General features: G+C 40.3%; 1 protein-coding gene across 1 annotated transcript in view; it reads left to right on the top strand.

The window, feature by feature from the left end:
• Positions 1-817: 817 nt before the first annotated feature.
• Positions 818-17,103, top strand: part of ATG14 (autophagy related 14) — a 32,887-nt gene continuing 16,601 nt past the window's right edge. The window contains exons 1-4 of the mRNA XM_053928429.1: positions 818-1,046; positions 12,409-12,471; positions 13,571-13,613; positions 15,576-15,657. Coding sequence (XP_053784404.1) covers positions 826-1,046; positions 12,409-12,471; positions 13,571-13,613; positions 15,576-15,657 — 409 coding nt within the window. The 5' untranslated portion in view covers positions 818-825. The remainder of the gene's footprint in view (positions 1,047-12,408; positions 12,472-13,570; positions 13,614-15,575; positions 15,658-17,103) is intronic.

Genomic DNA, 17,103 nt, shown 5'->3' with positions numbered 1-17,103 from the left:
CTATAAGCCCACTTTTCTTTTTCCCTTCCGTGGGTTAGAGGCATATTCAAACACTGATTACTCTGATAAAATCTTTGGACCCACACTATTTTACCCCTCCCTGAAAAAGAAACTGGGACTAATCCTATCTAGGTTAAATCCTATCGAGTTCAAATTCTTCCTCAGAGTGTGCCCCAGAGTAGTTGGGGGTGGGAGGAGAGGGCAGAATGTTGGCCATTACTTTAACTAAAATTCTCTTTTCAGAAAGATACAAAATTGATTTCCACATTCAGTAGTATGGCTGTTCCACTGGTTAGCTATTAAAGTATTATTAGATTACTAGTCAACGTATCTGCTCAGGAATTCTCACGACGTAGGTTAAGTAGGTAGTTCTCCATTTAAGTGGTGAGAACACAGGTTAGAGATTTGCCCCAAATCACGCTGCTAAGGAAGTAGGTGAGCCAAAAATTAAACCTCATTCCAAGACCCAGCTGTAGTTTTAACCAAATTTTAAAGCATCCGTAGGGAAGTAGAGAAAGTCCCTTCTTTTGTTCCCAATACGTTTCCCCGAAATCCTTGGGGCACAAATTAGAGGCGTTAACCTGCAGTCTTCGCGTGACCCAGCGGTGAGGGCACTTTGGCCGACTGGCCCCTCTAACAAGCTTCGGCTTCGGGACCGCTGCCCCTCTGCGGACAGGTAAAGCAACATCGCCGCCAGCCGAGGCGGAGGCTGCTCTCCAGACCCCCGCGCGAGCTCCCGCCGCCTCCCCAAGCCCCTCCTCCTCGCCCAGGATGCATCTGGTTGAAAACAAAATCCCACGTGACTGGCTCTGTTCTCAGGCTATCATGGCGTCTCCCAGTGGGAAGGGAGCCCGAGCGCCGCAGGCTCCTGGTTGCGGGCCGCGGCCGCTCGCCAGAGACCTGGTGGACTCGGTGGACGACGCGGAGGGGCTGTACGTGGCGGTCGAGCGCTGTCCGCTGTGCAACACCACCCGCCGGCGGCTGACCTGCGCCAAGTGCGTTCAGAACGGCGATTTCGTCTACTTCGACGGCCGTGACCGTGAGAGGTACGGGGGCCGCCACGGCCCTATTGTTTCTCCCCGGGTGTCTCCTCCGGCTCCGCGCTGGAGGCTGGAGGCTCGAGCTTGGAGGCTGAGGCCCAGGTGTGGACCGCGGAATCCCGCGAGAGGAGGGGGAGACAGAGAACGTAGCTAATTTGCTTCCAGGAAACAGGGTCGGCGTTGGGGGCTAGATTAAGAAAAGTTGCCGTTTGCCCATAATCCTCTCAAGAAGAGTCTGACCCCACCGTGCTCCTGGGTACTAGTGAAAATGGGTAGATGGCGACTCTAGACAAGTTTCCCGCTGTTGCCCCCTTGAGTTGGATTCTCGACACTTTGCTGCACTCCCATTCAAGGCTGGGTTTAACCTTTCCCTGTTATCGAAAACACATTCATTCTCTAGAGGAAAGACCAGAAGGGAATCAAGAGGGATTCGAGCCCCGGAGCCCCATGCCACAGCTTGATCTTGTTATCAGACTTGCTTACTCTCTGTGAACTGGGACTAGCTAGTTCCCTGACTTTTTTGGATGCTAAGGAGTTTGGGGATGCCTTCTGGCTTTGTTTTAAACTCCAGACTAGGAGCTGTAAGCCCTTAGTTAAGAGAATTGAATTTACGAACCTGATTTGGCCTGTTTAGAACTTAAAATAGAGCTATAAGTCCGTGGTTAAGGTAATTGAATAGTGTGTTAAATTGAAGGGTCTCTCTCTCCCAACTTTTGTTTCAATAACTTAGCGTCAATAATAGTAAGATAGCCAACTTTTTTATCGCAAAAGTTCAGGTATTAATTCACTTACAATAACCCAATAAATTATTATCCCCAACTTACTGCTGAGGAAACTGTGCAGTAAGTGCCTTCCCCTAGGTCACAGAGACGAGTGGAGAGACCAGAATTAAGATCCAGTCATCCTGAACCCGTATACAAAGCACTTAACCACTAGTTTGTACAACCTCTATATTTGGAAATGTTTTGAGTTCCTAGTATTCCTCTAACTATGAATGGAGTTCGTCTCTTTTTTTCTCTTTTGAGATTTGTAGGATATAATCTTTGGTTCATTGTTGTGTCTCATTGATGCACTTGATGACTTTAGAAAGTAGTAAGTGGTAGCATTAAAAATTAAACCCGTTTTTTCATTTTAAGAATACTAGGGATGAGATGGAAATGTCTAACTGATGGAGGTTTTCAAGTGTTCAGTTCTGGACCCTCTATCTGTGTTCTCCCACATCCATTTTCATGACTTAAATAGCATCTATATGCTCAAGACTGCCACACTGTATCTCCAACCCAGACCTCTCTGGAATCGAGAGAAAAAAAGCTGTCTGCTCAACATACATATTTAAATTTGTAATAAGTATCTCTGTCCTGGCAAACTGAACTTACTATTTTCCATCATAAATCCATTCCTCCTGTGCTCATGCCAACCCAGTAAATGGTAACCTCACTCTTCTTTGGTAAGGTCAGAAAAAACTACCAGCCTTCCTTGACCACTCTCTTAAAGTCACCCTAACTAATCCCATCACCACTCTTCAAAGCCTGAGTCCTTTTCATCACCTCCTGGGCTGATCCACCAAGGAATATGGCCACTTGAGCCCTTGCTTCCTCCACCTTTGCTCCCTCATACTGTTGTTTTCATATTGCAGCCAGAGTAACACCTCACCTCCATTCCTCTTGGAAATCTTTCACGGGGTTCCCGAAAGATTTTGCCAAAAAGTAAAACAGCCAGAGTCCCTAACCAGGGTTTTATATTGCCTGTTCTCTGATCTATTGAATAATAGTTTTTATTCACTCACTCTGCTATACCACCCTGGCCTCTGCCAGTCCTCAAAATACCAAGAATACTTCTGCCTCATGGCATTGCGGTCTGTTCAGACTGCCAGGAGCTCTTCTCCCAGAAATCTTCAGGTCTGCCTCCTTTGTTTCCTTTAGGCCTCTGCTCATTTATTAAAGAAACTCTTTTTGACCATTAAAAATAGTAACCTTTCTAAGTTACCTGCTTTATTATCTTCCATAGCACTTATCACCATCTATGGCTTACATATTAATATGTCTAACTGCCTTCCACTCTAGTGATGGAAGCTCTGAGAGAGCAAAACTTTATCAGTTTTGTATTCTGCTGTATCCTCACATAGTAGATGCTTATAAGATTTGTTGAATGATTGAGTGAATCTATTCCTCCTTCTCAAACTTAGCCTGATCCTGAATCATTTCATTTTCGTTGTGATCCCTTTGTTACTAAGAAGTTCACTTTCGACTTTCCTATTCTCTTATTCCATGGATCCAAATCATAGGCAAGTCGAATTTGATTTGCTTCAAAATAGATCTTGAAACTACTTTTAGTCCAGACTGCTATCCTTTATCTCCTGGCCACTTTCTTGGTCCCTTTTTTTTTCCTTTTAATTATGTTTTATTGATTATGCTATTACAGTTGTCCTGACTTTTTCCTCCTTTGGCTCCTCCACCCAGCACCCCCTATTCCTTCAGCAATTGCCCCACTATTGTTCGTGCCCATGAGTCAGGTGTATAAGTTCTTTGGCTGCTCCATTTCCTATACTGTACTTAATATCCCCAGTGCTATTCTGTAACTACTTTTTTGTACTTTCTAATCCCCTCACCTTTTTCACCCATTCTACCCCTCCCCACTCCTATGTGGCAACTATCTGGTAACTAACTTTTCTCTTGCTACTTTTAAGAGTCTCTCTTTATCTTAAACCTCTTTGCATCCATCATAATTGGGACTCTCTATGCTTCTTGAACTTGCATGTCTATTTCCTTCACCAAATTAGGGAAGATTTCTTTCACTGTTTTTGCAGATGGATTTCCAATTTCTTGCTCTTTCTCTTTTCCTTCTGGCACCCCTATGATGTGACTCTTAGAACACTTGAAGTTCTTGAAGCCTCTGTCCCAGAGGCTTTTTATAGTATCCTCATTTTTTTGGAGTCTTTTTTCTTCTTGCTCTGCATGGTTGTTTTTTGCTTCCTTATGTTCCAAGTCATTGATTTGATTCTCAGCTTCATCCACTCCACTGTTGTTTCCCTGTAAATTGTCCTTTGTTTCAGTTAGTGTATCCTTAATTTCTGACTGGATCTTTTTTGTGCTGCTGAGATCCTCACTAAGTTCCTTGAGCATCTTTATAACCAGTGTCTTGAACTCTGCCTCTGATAGATTGCTTATCTCCATTTCGTTTAGCTCTTTTTCTGGAGTTTTGATCTGTTCTTTCATTTGGGCCATGTTTCTTTGTCTCCTCATTTTGGCAGCCCCCCATGTTTGTTTCTATGTATTACGTAGAGCTGCTTTGACTCTCGTCTTGGTGGCGTGGCCTAATGTAGTATGTGTCCTGTAGGATCTAGTGGCACAATTTCCCCTATCACCCAAGCTGGGTACTCAAGGTGTACCCTTCGTGTGGGCTGAGTACACCCTCTTCTTGTAGTTGAGCCTTGGTTGCTCTTGGCAGGTCAATGAGAGGGATTTTCCCAGGCCAGTCAGCTGCAAGGATTGGCTGTGACCACTGACAACCAACCTCTGCCCTCTGTGGAGGATCAGCTGTGTAGGGGCAGGGTGGTAGTGCTCCGATGGGATCTGTAGCTGTCCACTGGGTATGCTGGCCCCAGGGTTTCCTGGGTGGTACAGGCTAAGGTCAGCCCCCAACTGTGTTTTGCCTGGAACACCCTGCTTGAGCTATAAAGCAATCTGACATGGCTGCTACTTATGCTGAGCTTGGAGATTCCCAGGTGAAGCCAAGCTGTGACTCTAATCTGGCTGCCTCTAGGGCTCACTTAAGCCAGTTGTTACTTGTTTGATAGGATTTAGGAGCCAAGACCAGCCATTCGTATGGACAAGCAGCTTGGGTAGACCCATAAGTTGGGTGGGGCAGAGCCTCCAGGGATCTCCATGGCAGTCAAACAGCTGTTAGCCATGTTGATGGAGTCTCAGATATGGCACCAGCCTGCCAGCTCTGTGGGGAGAGGGCTTAGCAAAGCCGGACTTCGTTTCCCCCTGTATACCACTGGTGTCTTTCAAGCTGCTACTGTGGGGCTGGAGCTCAGAGGCAGTCAGTCTGAGTAGGTGAATGTGTGTGGGATCTTTAAGAGGAAATCTTGGGGCTCCAGCAGTTTCTTCCACTCACTCAATTCCTGCTAGTTTTTGCAGCCAGAAGTTGTGGAGGCTTGTCTTCCTGGCACTGGAACCCTGGGCTGGGGGGAGCCTGATGTGGGGCTGGGACTCCTTGCTCCCAAGATATTCCTCCTGGATTTTTATTCACTACACAATGGGCGAGGGACCAGCCATTCCATGTCTGTGTCCCTCCTACGCATCTGGATGGATGTGGTTTCTTTAATTCTGTAATTGTCAGACTTCCATTCAACTTGATTTCATGGTTGTCAGACTCCCATTCGGCACAATTTCTGACATTCCTGAGTGATGGTTGTTCTATATTTTAGTTGTAATTTTAATGTGGTTGTACGAAGAGGTGAGCCAGGTCTGCCTGTGCTGCCATCTTGACTGGAAGCCTCCCCCACCTTTGTTTGAACCCATACAACTCCTCCCCACCCTCCCTCTGGCCTCCACACAGCAGCCGCTCTAGAAATGTAAATCAGATAATGTCATTGTTTTGCTTAAACCTTTAATGACTTTCCACTGCATTATTTAATTTAATTAACAAAAAATAAATTGAAGCTCCTTACTATGTCATATAAAGTTACATGTGGTTTGGCAACTGCTTACCTTCTAACTTTGGCTATAAGGTTGAGTTAAAAATGTAGGCTTTGGATTCACACTGCATTCAATTGAATCCAAGCTCCGTCACTTGCTCTGTGGTTTTGAACAAGTTTGTTAATCTTGCCTGTGCTTGCTTATTTCATTTTGAAAATGGCGGGGTATCTAACCTCATAGGTGTCTGGTAGCGATTGCGTAAGAGCATGCATTAAAGTCCTTGGAATGATGTCTAGCATATATTAAGTACTCAAAAATAAACTCGTTGCCATGCATTCTCCCTCATATTCATTCCCTGCTTCATAGTCAGGGCCTCCTCTCAAATCCTCAAACACATGAAACTTTCCTACCACTGGACTTTTCTCCTTTCTGTTCCCTCTGCTGGAACACTGTACCTCCTGATTGGCATCTTGTCTTTCTGTCTTAACTTAAACATTTCTTTAGATAGGCTTCCCATGACCTTCAGTAAGGTAGGGTCACACTTCCATCTTCCCCCCAGGATTTCCTACTGCAGTACTCCCATCGCCTCTGGTACTGAGCATGATGTGTAATGTTATTTATTTCAGGAAGCGCTCCACGTCCAGAATGTAGTTCCATGAAGGCATGAATTCTGGTTTTGTTCAATCAGATCACCAGTGATTTCATGTTCTAGGCATATCGTTGAAGGAATGGCAAAGGCAATAGACCTTTAAAAATACAAATTCTTTGCTAAATCTGAGCATTAAAGTGAGTTTTCAGAATAGGGATGTGATCTGATGAATTTCTTTTTCTGACTATGAAAAATAAAGAATACCAGAACCATTCAAATTTGAGAAATAAAAAAGAAAATTTAGGGTTCAGGGCCAACAAAACTGCCCAAATGGTCTGCTCAGCCAGCAGCATTTCACTTTTCATTGTTCCCTTTTCTGAACTGTGTATTCTTTAAGATGAGGTGTTTGTTTTCATCATTCCCAGAACAATGCCAAATATCTACTAGGATGAAAGAATCTCCCGAGACCCAGGACCATTATCCTAAAAGCCAAGTCATTTTTAATGAACTCTCACTGGGTGCAGTTATCTGCATAAATATTCTTACAAAGAAAGGCAGGTCTCTGCTCTCAGGGATTTACATTGACTTACAAATAAGCCTTAAATTCTGTGGGTCAAAAGTAGATTGTGAGATACTTTGTCTGTATTTATGAAAATTGTGTATGCTGTGTTTTGCTTTCAGACTCTTTATGAAAAGCTGCTCGCTAACTGGGAAATCACTTGAAATAAAATATGGAGGCTTACCGTAGTTTAAAAACCCTTGTTTTTGTTTAACCTCTGATTCTTTTCAGTAAGTCAGCCAGATCAGCTGTGCCTACATGGATCGTGAATGTGGTGATGTGTATGAAAGTTCCTGTGAATGTATTTTCCTTTAGGTTTTATTAATGGACTAGCTGAATGTTCAGGTTTTAATGGTTTAACAGTTCAAGGAAAATCAGGTGTTAAAGACTAAATCTCTCTCACAATAATTAGTTCCTTTGCCTCCTAAGAAGGGAGCATGTGTCTTTATATAATTTTGTGAAAAGTGTGAGTTGGCAGGTAGACGGATTGAACAAAATATCTAAACTCACTACTACTTTGTTTTGTGTTCAGTAGTGGGAAGACTTCCTTATACCATGGTATCCTCGCCAACACTATTTTTTCCTTATCTCCCACTGTGATTCCAGTCCTAAAACAATCCCCACTTATCCACTTTTTCATCTGCCTTTTAACTCGTGTGCTTCTTTAAGAGATGAAGAGGAGTGATGTTAAGCAGTACTGTCAACACAGCCTTTGGATCTTGTACTGGTGAACATTTTAAAATTGCAGGTCTTTTTTTAGGAACGTAATTTTCTGCATTATACATTTATCTGACACCAAAAATAGCACTGTTACTCAGTAGGGAACTGACAGTTGAAGTCATCTTTCCAGTCAAAACTGGAAAGAAGTCAGTTACTGGTTTATGGTAGGTGTAGGAATGGGATGGGGAACATCACCTGAGGATACCCAGAAACTAGCTCCAGGAAAATCAGCCTGCTGGTTTAGGAACCAGTTACTTTATTTTATTATTTTTTAAAGATTTTATTTATTTATTTTTAGAGAGAGGGGAAAGGAAGGAGAAAGGGGGAAAGAAACATCAACGTGTGGTTGCCTCTCACACACCCCCTACTAGGGACCTGGCCGCAACCCACGCATGTGCCCTGAGGGGAAATCAAACTGGAGACCCTTTGGTTTGTAATGCATTGAGCCATACCAGCCAGGGCGTAACCAGTTATTTTAAAGTGTGGATTAAAAAGGCAGGCACGTTATTACGAGCATGTGGATATTGCTTTTATAAGTACACTTTCAGGAATGAGGTAGCACTGCCTTCACGGATGAGTTGTAAGAATGTATGATTACACTTACCAGAAAACAGAAATACGGGCACTAAACAAACTGAAGTGGGATAAAGGATGAGCAAGAAATTTAGATGTTAGTGAAGATTTCAAGGGGAAGACATCAAAAAAATTACCTTTTAGATATTTCTCTTCTTCTAGTATTTTGGTTTTCAGTAACTATAGCCTGCCTATAAAAATCTATTGTCTTGAGAATTAAGTTCTGGACCCACATTTGTATACCCCACTCAGCAGAACAAAAGCTCTAGGGGCAGCTTTAGACACGAACTTACCAACCAGCCTTACTACTGTTGGATTGTGTCCCTCGGGAAGAACTCCCATCCCATGCAGTTTGTTAATTGTACATACACCTACACTCGTGGAGCTCCTAAGAAAATGTTACTTTTGTTTTTAGTCAGTGTCACTGGCTACTATCATCATTATACCTTTTAGAATATATAAAAGGTTTTCACATTTATTATCTGCCACTTATTCCCTCCATAAACCCAGGCATTATTAACCTGTTTTAAAAGTAAAGAAAGAGGAGTTATGCCTTACTCCTAGACTATGCTAATTCTTAAATTCACTTCCAGATCTGATCTGCATTTTTATATATATAGTTCAGTTTAATTCATTAGTAAGATTAAGTGGTAAGTCACTCGTTATAATGGAGAAAAGAGAAATAAGAATACGTGCTAAGAGCCTTTACCTGATGCTTTTACGTTTATCTTATTTAATCCCCGTAACCAAGTCATATAAGCATTATTCCCATTTTACAAGCGAGGAAACCAAACAACTTTGTTTCTGTTTTCTATTAATGACTTAGCCTTCATTCCTGCCAGGGGAGTATTTTTACTATCCTTTCTCATATCCTAAATATTCTGACAAAAGAACCATCCTGATAAAGACCATGTTTTTTCTCTATTGCATTTGTCCATAAACATCACACCCTTGTATGCCTAGAGAATTTAAGGGAGAAAAATTTGATGGTTAGTAGTTCTGTTAGTACCCTAATTTAAGAAATACTTAGCTTTTTAACCACCTCTACTGCAGTAAGGGAGTGCTGTGCCCTCATTTCCCGGAGAAGCCTCAGCGCCTGCCTTCTGTATTTCTAACTTACGTGATGTCTGTCTGATGAAGTGTTGTGTGCCTGTTAAAGAAGGAAAAACCTACAAGATGTTTTATGCGATAACTCAACTTGAAAGTACCTATTAGGATTCTTACCTCCCTCCTTTTTTTAAACACAAAATATGTGTTGTTAAGTATGGTTTGAATATCATGGCTATGTATCTTTCCGCTTGTTGGAAACCACATTGAGAGAGCACAGACCTGTGGAAATTTTTATATTTCCATGCGTGGTGGGGTAGAGAGTGCTGAGAACGGAGGAGTGTGCTGATGAGCAGTTGAAATGCTGACCCAGCCACATTGCTTGATATCATCTGCTGTTTAGCTTTGTTAACACCATTTAATTTTAATCTCCTTCATGAAAGATAACATGACTCATGAAGTGTTTGGTACAGTGGGAATTTCTTCTGTTTATTATTCCTGCTGTCCTCTATATATTTGTTTTAAATTTTGATTCTTCTGTGTGTTGTTTTTAACAAAGCCCAAGAGAATCAACCAGCTCTGGACAGAGCTGGACAGAGTTGTTCGTCGTCCCAGTTCGTTTTAGTGCAAAGGGGAGTGGTGTTTTTACGACAGGTCTGAAGGAAGATCCTTTATAGCTTCTAAAAGCAAGATTTCATCCTGTCAGGCCTGTGTGTGCCTGGTTTGATGAGTCTTATCAGTTTGTAATCCTCTTCAGGTTATGGGAACGTGAATCACCACGTTAAATAATATATCCCAGCGTACACAGTCAGCTGCTGAATATATCATTAGATATATTCTTAATATTACCTAATTAATTCCTAATATTGTGGAATATCCTTTGCTATGCAGGCACATAGTAAAAGTCCGATAAGCTGATTGATAAATATGTGGGTTACTCTACATTCCACATTGGTTTCTGAGTTTTCTAATACTATTTCATGCAGTTCCCACCATACTGGCCATCGCAGTGCTACCCCATAGAACTGCTGCCGTGATGTTCTGTAGCCACACTGTAACCATTTGGGGCTATTGAAACGTGGTTAGTACAACTAAGGAACTGAATTTTTAATTTAATTTTAACTTAGTCATATAAGTATATAATTGTGCCACATATAATATTGCTTCATTTTCTTTTTTGTTTAATATATTACATATTGTACCTTTTCAGTGACTGTTAAATGATTATAATTAGACCGTTTTAATCCCTTCCACTTAGAAGTAGATATCTTTGTGTGTGTTTCAAACATGGGGTTATAGAAATAGTATTTTAGAGAGACTTCTAGAGCAGCGATTTTCAACCTTTTTCATCTCATGGCACACATGAACTAATTACTAAAATTATGTGCAACACCAAAAAATGGATTTTTTGCTTACCTGACTAAAAAAAATAAGTATAGAGTTTGAGTTACGCACACCAGACGGCTATTGTTGTGTTGGCTGTTGTCATCTTTTATTTGACAATCTAAGGGAAAAGAGGTCAGGCCCTGGCTGGGTGGCTCAGTTGGTTAGAGCATTGTCCCCATATATCAAGCTCGCAGGTTCGATGCCCAGTCGGGGTACATACAAGAATCAACCAATTAATGCATAAATAAGTGGAACAACAAATCAGTGTTTCTCTCCCCCACCCCCTTTCTCTCTTTCAAATCAATAAATAAAAAAGAAAAGGGGTCAGTGCCCGTGAGTAAATAGACAGGTATTGCATGTTTTAAAAATTCTTGCAGCACACCAGTTGAAAATCGCTGTTTAGATTACTTGTAAGGAACAGGTTTTTAGGTTCTGTTAAATTGTTTTTAGTTAGGGAGAAATGAAGGAGACAGGTGAAAGCTTGTTCTTAGACTCCACACCATGTTACTGTAGCATGTGGCATTACCATTGTTCCCTTGAAACTAGTGAGCCACTGTTAGCTCGGTTGAAAATCAGTTGCACAATGTTTGTCATACAGTTTTTTTAATCCTTATTAAGCAATAAGCCCCATTTTAGGTGTTCAGTAGCCAGGCGTGACTGGTGTTTACCACATTGAAAAGCACGGATCTAGTCCGTCAGCCACCTTCTTTGTAGAACACTTACCCAGCGGCTGTAGAATACATGTTCTCTCAAGCACACACGGGACTTTCACCAAGGCAAATCAAATTCAAGGCCATAAAGCAGTCTCAAATCCAAAGACTGAAATCTCACAGTATATTCTGTAACAACATCAGAATTAAATAAGAAAGTAATAACAATAAGTTATCTAGTAAAACCAGTATATCTGGAAATTAAACAATACACTTCTAAGTAATTTGTCAGTCAAAGACGGAATCCTAGGGAAAATTAGAAATTTCAAACTAAATGGAAATGAAAATACACTGTATCAAAATTTTCAACTTAGCTAAAGCAGTACTCAGGGAAATTTATAACTTTTTAAAAAGAGATTTTATTTATATTTAGAGAGGGGGAAGGGTGGGAGAAAGAGAAGGGAGTAGAAGACTGACACAAAGTGAACTGCAGTGTGACATCCCTTCCTTTCGATAACTTTTACACAGTAACTTGTTAAACTGCAACGACTAGCAATAAAATCAATGAGAAAAAATAGTACTTTAAAAATTATAAGGAACAAGTTGGTAGTTGAGAGCAGGATTAAATTAAGCTTTCTAATTAAAATTATTTTTTATAACAGAAGCCTCAGTTTCTTTGAATTCAAATTCATGTTAGTGTTGTGATGTGCCCATTTGGGAAATAATTTAACCTAGAGGTGGAAATCTATAGACAAATTTTATAAACCCATGAAAGAATTTTAAAGCCAAGAATTTGAACTTAGTTTTAAAATAACCAAGTGGTGCCCTGGCTGGTGTGGCTCGGTGGATTGAGCACTGGCCTGCAAACCAAAGGGTCTCTCGTTTGATTCCCAGTCAGGACACATGCCTGGGTTGCGGGCCAGGTCCCCAGTAGGAGGTGCATGAAAGGCAACCACACACTGATGTTTCCCTTTCTCCTTCTCTTCCCCTCTCTCTAAAAATAAATAAATAAATCCATTAAAAAAAAAAATAACCAAGTGGTAAGCAGCCATGTGCGTCCCAGTAAGAAGTATACAGTACTTACTTTCAAGACAGACATTCCCGGATGAGTCTGCAGAAATGATTGGCTCCCAGGAGTTTGTATAATTTCATTGAACTGGGAAAAAAAATTTAAATAAAGCATTGACTTTTTTTCTTACAGGTTTATAGACAAGAAGGAGCGGTTAAGTCAACTTAAGAGCAAGCAAGAAGAATTTCAAAAAGAGTGAGTTTTCATTTTGCTTTTCAATTTGTGGAGCTATCTAGTCACCATTTAGATTAATTCATTGCTATGGTATGCAGATACATGGATTGCTAACTTACTAAGTTTAGAAGCAAAATAGGAGAGTTGTAAGTTTCTAGAAAATACTGGGGTCAGTCCCGGGGCCTGTACACAGTAGGCACTCCGTGATGGGATGCGATGTTGAATCAAAGCCCCAGCCCTGACCGTTGATAGGTGGCAAATGGGTCCAGGAGAGTCGGCTGTTCAGACGTAAGTTAGTGACAGTGGCTGCTGCAGGACGTTACTGCTGTCATTTACCTTTCTTCTCTGTCAGGGCTTTTGCAGAGTGGGTCATCTACATCAGAATTCAGTAACTGAGGTCCTGGTTAAATGCAGGTTCTGAAAACCCCATCCTCAGATACTCTGCTTCAGTAGGTCTGGGGGAGGCCTGGGATCTGAGTTATTACCAAGCACCCCGATGCAGCTTTCTCACTCTGGATTTGAGAATTTTCGTATAGAACCTTCTGTCCCAAACTGACCAAGTCACTGTTCTGCAGGCACAGCGCAACTCTGATAAACACATTAGTAAGTGGATTAAATATTCTGAGATGCCTTGGCATTAGAGAAACCTACTTGGATTAATTTAGCTCAGTTATTTCTCTAATTTATTTGATCACCTAAACTTTCATGTTTATAGAACACTTTACTCCATAGAAACAAATTTTGACAGATACTGGCTTGTGCCTTTTCTGTGGGAGATGATCGTAGCATTTTTAATCATGAATTTTCCTGTAACTGTTGTTATTGTTAATTATGACTAATGGGAATTATTGTGACGGAGGACAAAGGCTCTGGCTGTTATGGAAGTTTATCGTGAATATATATAGAAAAGCTCTGGGCTGTGTTAGAAGTGCAAAAGGAAGGAGGTGAGAAAAAATTACAGAGAACAGAATTTGGAAAACACTTTGAATGCTTTAGTCCTACTTTGATATTTCTAGCCATTTATAAGAACTTATTTTAAAAGTTGTTGATTTTACATTTTTGAGCTTTACAAAATTTAATTATTTTAAGAGCTTATTCTGTATGTCTCTTCTCCACACAGAGTGTTAAAAGCTATGGAAGGAAAATGGAGAACAGATCAGCTGGTAAGCTTTAAGAGCTATTTAAATAATATTCTTTGTACTTGAGTTACATGTTTTTAAGTTGGTAGAGCTTAAAAAATCATTGTGAATCTAAATTTGTTTTTGCTCATTTTTCAGAGTCCTCTCTTTGAGTATATTTGTAGCGTGGGCTTTTCAAATATTTTATCTGGATACCAAAAATGGGGTACTGACAGCTAAGTAGGAAGCCATCATAAAGGTTAAATAGGAAGTCTGGTATTGACGTAGAAATACAAGAGCAGTAGTCTGTCCTCTTTGAGAAAACTTACTCATCGTAAACACATATTTTAGATGGGCTAATGATTAAATGTGAAAAAATAAACTCAAAAATATGGAAAGTAAGTATTGGAAAGGGTTTATATATTCTGGGGATGAGAGGACTTTGATAAGCCATAAAGGAAAACATTTTGACAGACTATGTAAAAGGTGTTTTATGTTAAACACCCCAAGCAAAATTAACATAAACTGGGAAAAAATGAGTACAACATATGAAAATAGGTGTTTGGCTGATAACATTTTTATTCACTGTTGGTGGGAAATATACATTGACATATTTGGGGGACAGTTTTGTGGAGGTTTTTTTCCTAATGCACGTGAGGTATATCTAGCAGTTTTCCTCTTGAGATGCACATGAATGCAGAGATTTATGGGTAAAGGCACTGATTGTCTGCAGCACTAGTAGTGAAGTTAATGTATAAGTAAACTAAATGCTAAGCAGAATGCAATAAATGTGACACTGTGTAGCTGTTAAAATGAATGCAGTCCATCTATGTGTATTGATACAAAGTGATGTCCAAGATAAACTTTTTAATGAAAAAATCAAGAAAAGTAGGCCAAAGTATGAACCTATAAAAGGCCATTTGTAAGGAATCCCATCCCCATTTTTCTACATTCCTTGTACTGTTTTCTAATTTTTGTATCAAAAACTTCAATATTGACTCTTAAAGACTAATACCTTTTAAAAGTGAAGACATCTTATTGCCAATTCTCCTGCATCCACCAATCCCCAAGAACCTGTTTGCAGATGTCTCTCTCAGTCCATTGGAGAGGGTGGCTTTCACCCACTGGAACACCCCTGTGGCCTGTTCCGTGTCTTGTGCTATCGAACACCACAGACATTTGCATGCTGTTTGAAGCTTTTAACTGGCCACATTTATGGAGACATTGTAGAATAGATAGTTATACTTTTTAACTAATTACTAAGTCATGTTTTTACTGATGATCCTTTATTTACCTTGCGGGAAGTAATACCTAAATCTTGGTAATGTAAAGAGGAAATTTCAGGTGTCTTTTTTTGTGTGGGGAAGGTAATTTCATATTTTGTATAATTGAGGCTTTTCAGGAAATCTTATATGAGTTATATACTTGATAAAAAAAAACCCTCCTATTTTATTGCAGTTTTAATTATTTTGAAAGTATTTGTTGATTGTGTCAGAGAGATAACACAGGGATGTTCGTGGTCCCCTCTGTAACTAGCACTAAGAGTTTAGAGCAGGGCATCAATAGCCCTTGCTGGGGTGGCGCACATGTTCTGTGTCTGCACAGATCAATATGGTAGCTACTAGCTACGTGTGGTCTTGAGCACATGACATACAGGTAGTGTGAGTAAGCAGCTGAATTTTTTTTTATTTTATGTAACTTTAATTGACTTTTAAATAGCCATGTGTAGCTATGTATTAGACGGAGCATATTAAGAGAATGTCCTTTAACATTTTTGTCTGTGAATTTTTATTCTCACTTAATTTTCTAGCAGCTTCTGCATAGAATCAGAATAACGTGGTTTTTTTTTCTTTTGGGTAATCTGTCATAGTTACAAAGCTTTAATAAATATAATGGTCTTTTTTTCATTATGTTTTCTAAGATATACCTGAAAATAGGTAATGATACCAGGTAGATAATCATTAATTATAGGTCAGCATTTCTGATATTTATTGCATACTTTTTAAGAGATGGAAAATAATGTCCTGCAAGATGAGGATTGAACAGTTGAAACAAACAATATGTAAAGGAAATGAAGAAATGAAGAAAAGTAAGTAATTTGACCCCCTCCCTCCAGCCCTAATAAGGAGCTCATGTGGAATTTCTTGGGATTAATAAACTAGAGAGACAGAGAAAGAGAGAGGCGGGGTGGGGGGCAACAGCAACCTGGCAAGTTTACTGCTTGCCTTTCTCTACTTATAAAATGTTTGTGTAAGGAATTCTTACATAAGGACCTTTAAATAACCTGCTTTCTCATTAACTTCGAAAAGTTAAGGAATGCGCCCTGACAGATGTGGCTCAGTTGGTTGGGCATTGCCCTGTAAAGCCAGCGTTTGCCATTTGGATTCCCGGTCAGGGCTCATGCCTGGGTGGGTTGCAGGTTTGGTCACTGGTTGGGGAGCAAGAAGAGGCAACCCAGTGTTTCTCGCACATCAATGGTTCTGTCCTCTCTCTACCTCCCTCCCTTCCCCTCTCTCTCAAAATAAATTTTAAAAATCTTTTACAAAAAATTTTTTTAAGGTTAAGGAATGCATGTTTTTCCTTTTGCCTTAGCTAACAGGAGATTCAGGGTCTAACTTGGTAACCATTTATACTTACTCATACCAGAAGCACAGAATATTGTTCTTTTTCTTCTGTAGTGTTTGTTGTCTTATATATATTTTAATCTGTATTAATCTTATGTTATATTTTTACAGATACTCTGTCATAGGTGATTATCAAAGTTTAGGAGAATCCTCTTAGAAACCCTGTATCCTTAGAAATATTTTGTATATTTCTGAAGATCATTGTTTATAGTTTAGAATGAGTCACCATCATACCTTGTGAACCCCTTTCCTCTCTATTCACTGCTTTCAGAAGCAACATCCTCCAGTGGAATGTAGTGGTGTAAAAGCTTCCTTTGAAAACATTTGTCCTTATAAAATACCCCTGAGGAGTTTCACAGAGTTAATGAGCTAGAGAAGCAGGGCAACACGATGAAGGGGTGCTCAGAACTACAGGCAGCCGATTATCCACTGAGTTTTGCCTGCATTCTCCAAAGACTCTGGGTCATTAGCAGTGCAGGGACTTGTCACTTAACCTTGGTTCACCCCCTTTCCCCATCCTCCCATGGTGTTTATACCAGGAGGTTGCTCCTGGGCATCTGAGAACCTCCTGAAGTTGCTGGATTTACTGAGCTTGTGCATTTGTCTGATGAGCAAGTTTAAACTTTGGTCATCTCTAATAGATTTGTAACACCAAAATACAAAAGCAACAAACACAGAAAATAAAAGATATGGTTCTAAAACAGTGAACTTGTAACAGTGGCTTCCATCCCTAGCAGAGTGACCTGGTAACCTTTTAAAAATCTACAGAGAGAATCTTGGGACCCACCCTAGGTTTAGGAAGTTACAGTCTCATTCAGGGGGACTGTGTTAGTGGTTCTTAAACTGTCTGCAGTGAAAGACCAGTCTTTTTTCTCTTTGATTTCCAATCTGTCATAAACCAATACCGATAC

The sequence above is a fragment of the Desmodus rotundus genome, chromosome 7 (assembly GCF_022682495.2).
Source record: "Desmodus rotundus isolate HL8 chromosome 7, HLdesRot8A.1, whole genome shotgun sequence".
NCBI classification, from domain to species: domain Eukaryota; kingdom Metazoa; phylum Chordata; class Mammalia; order Chiroptera; family Phyllostomidae; genus Desmodus; species Desmodus rotundus.
This window is presented reverse-complemented; position numbering and strand designations above follow the sequence as displayed.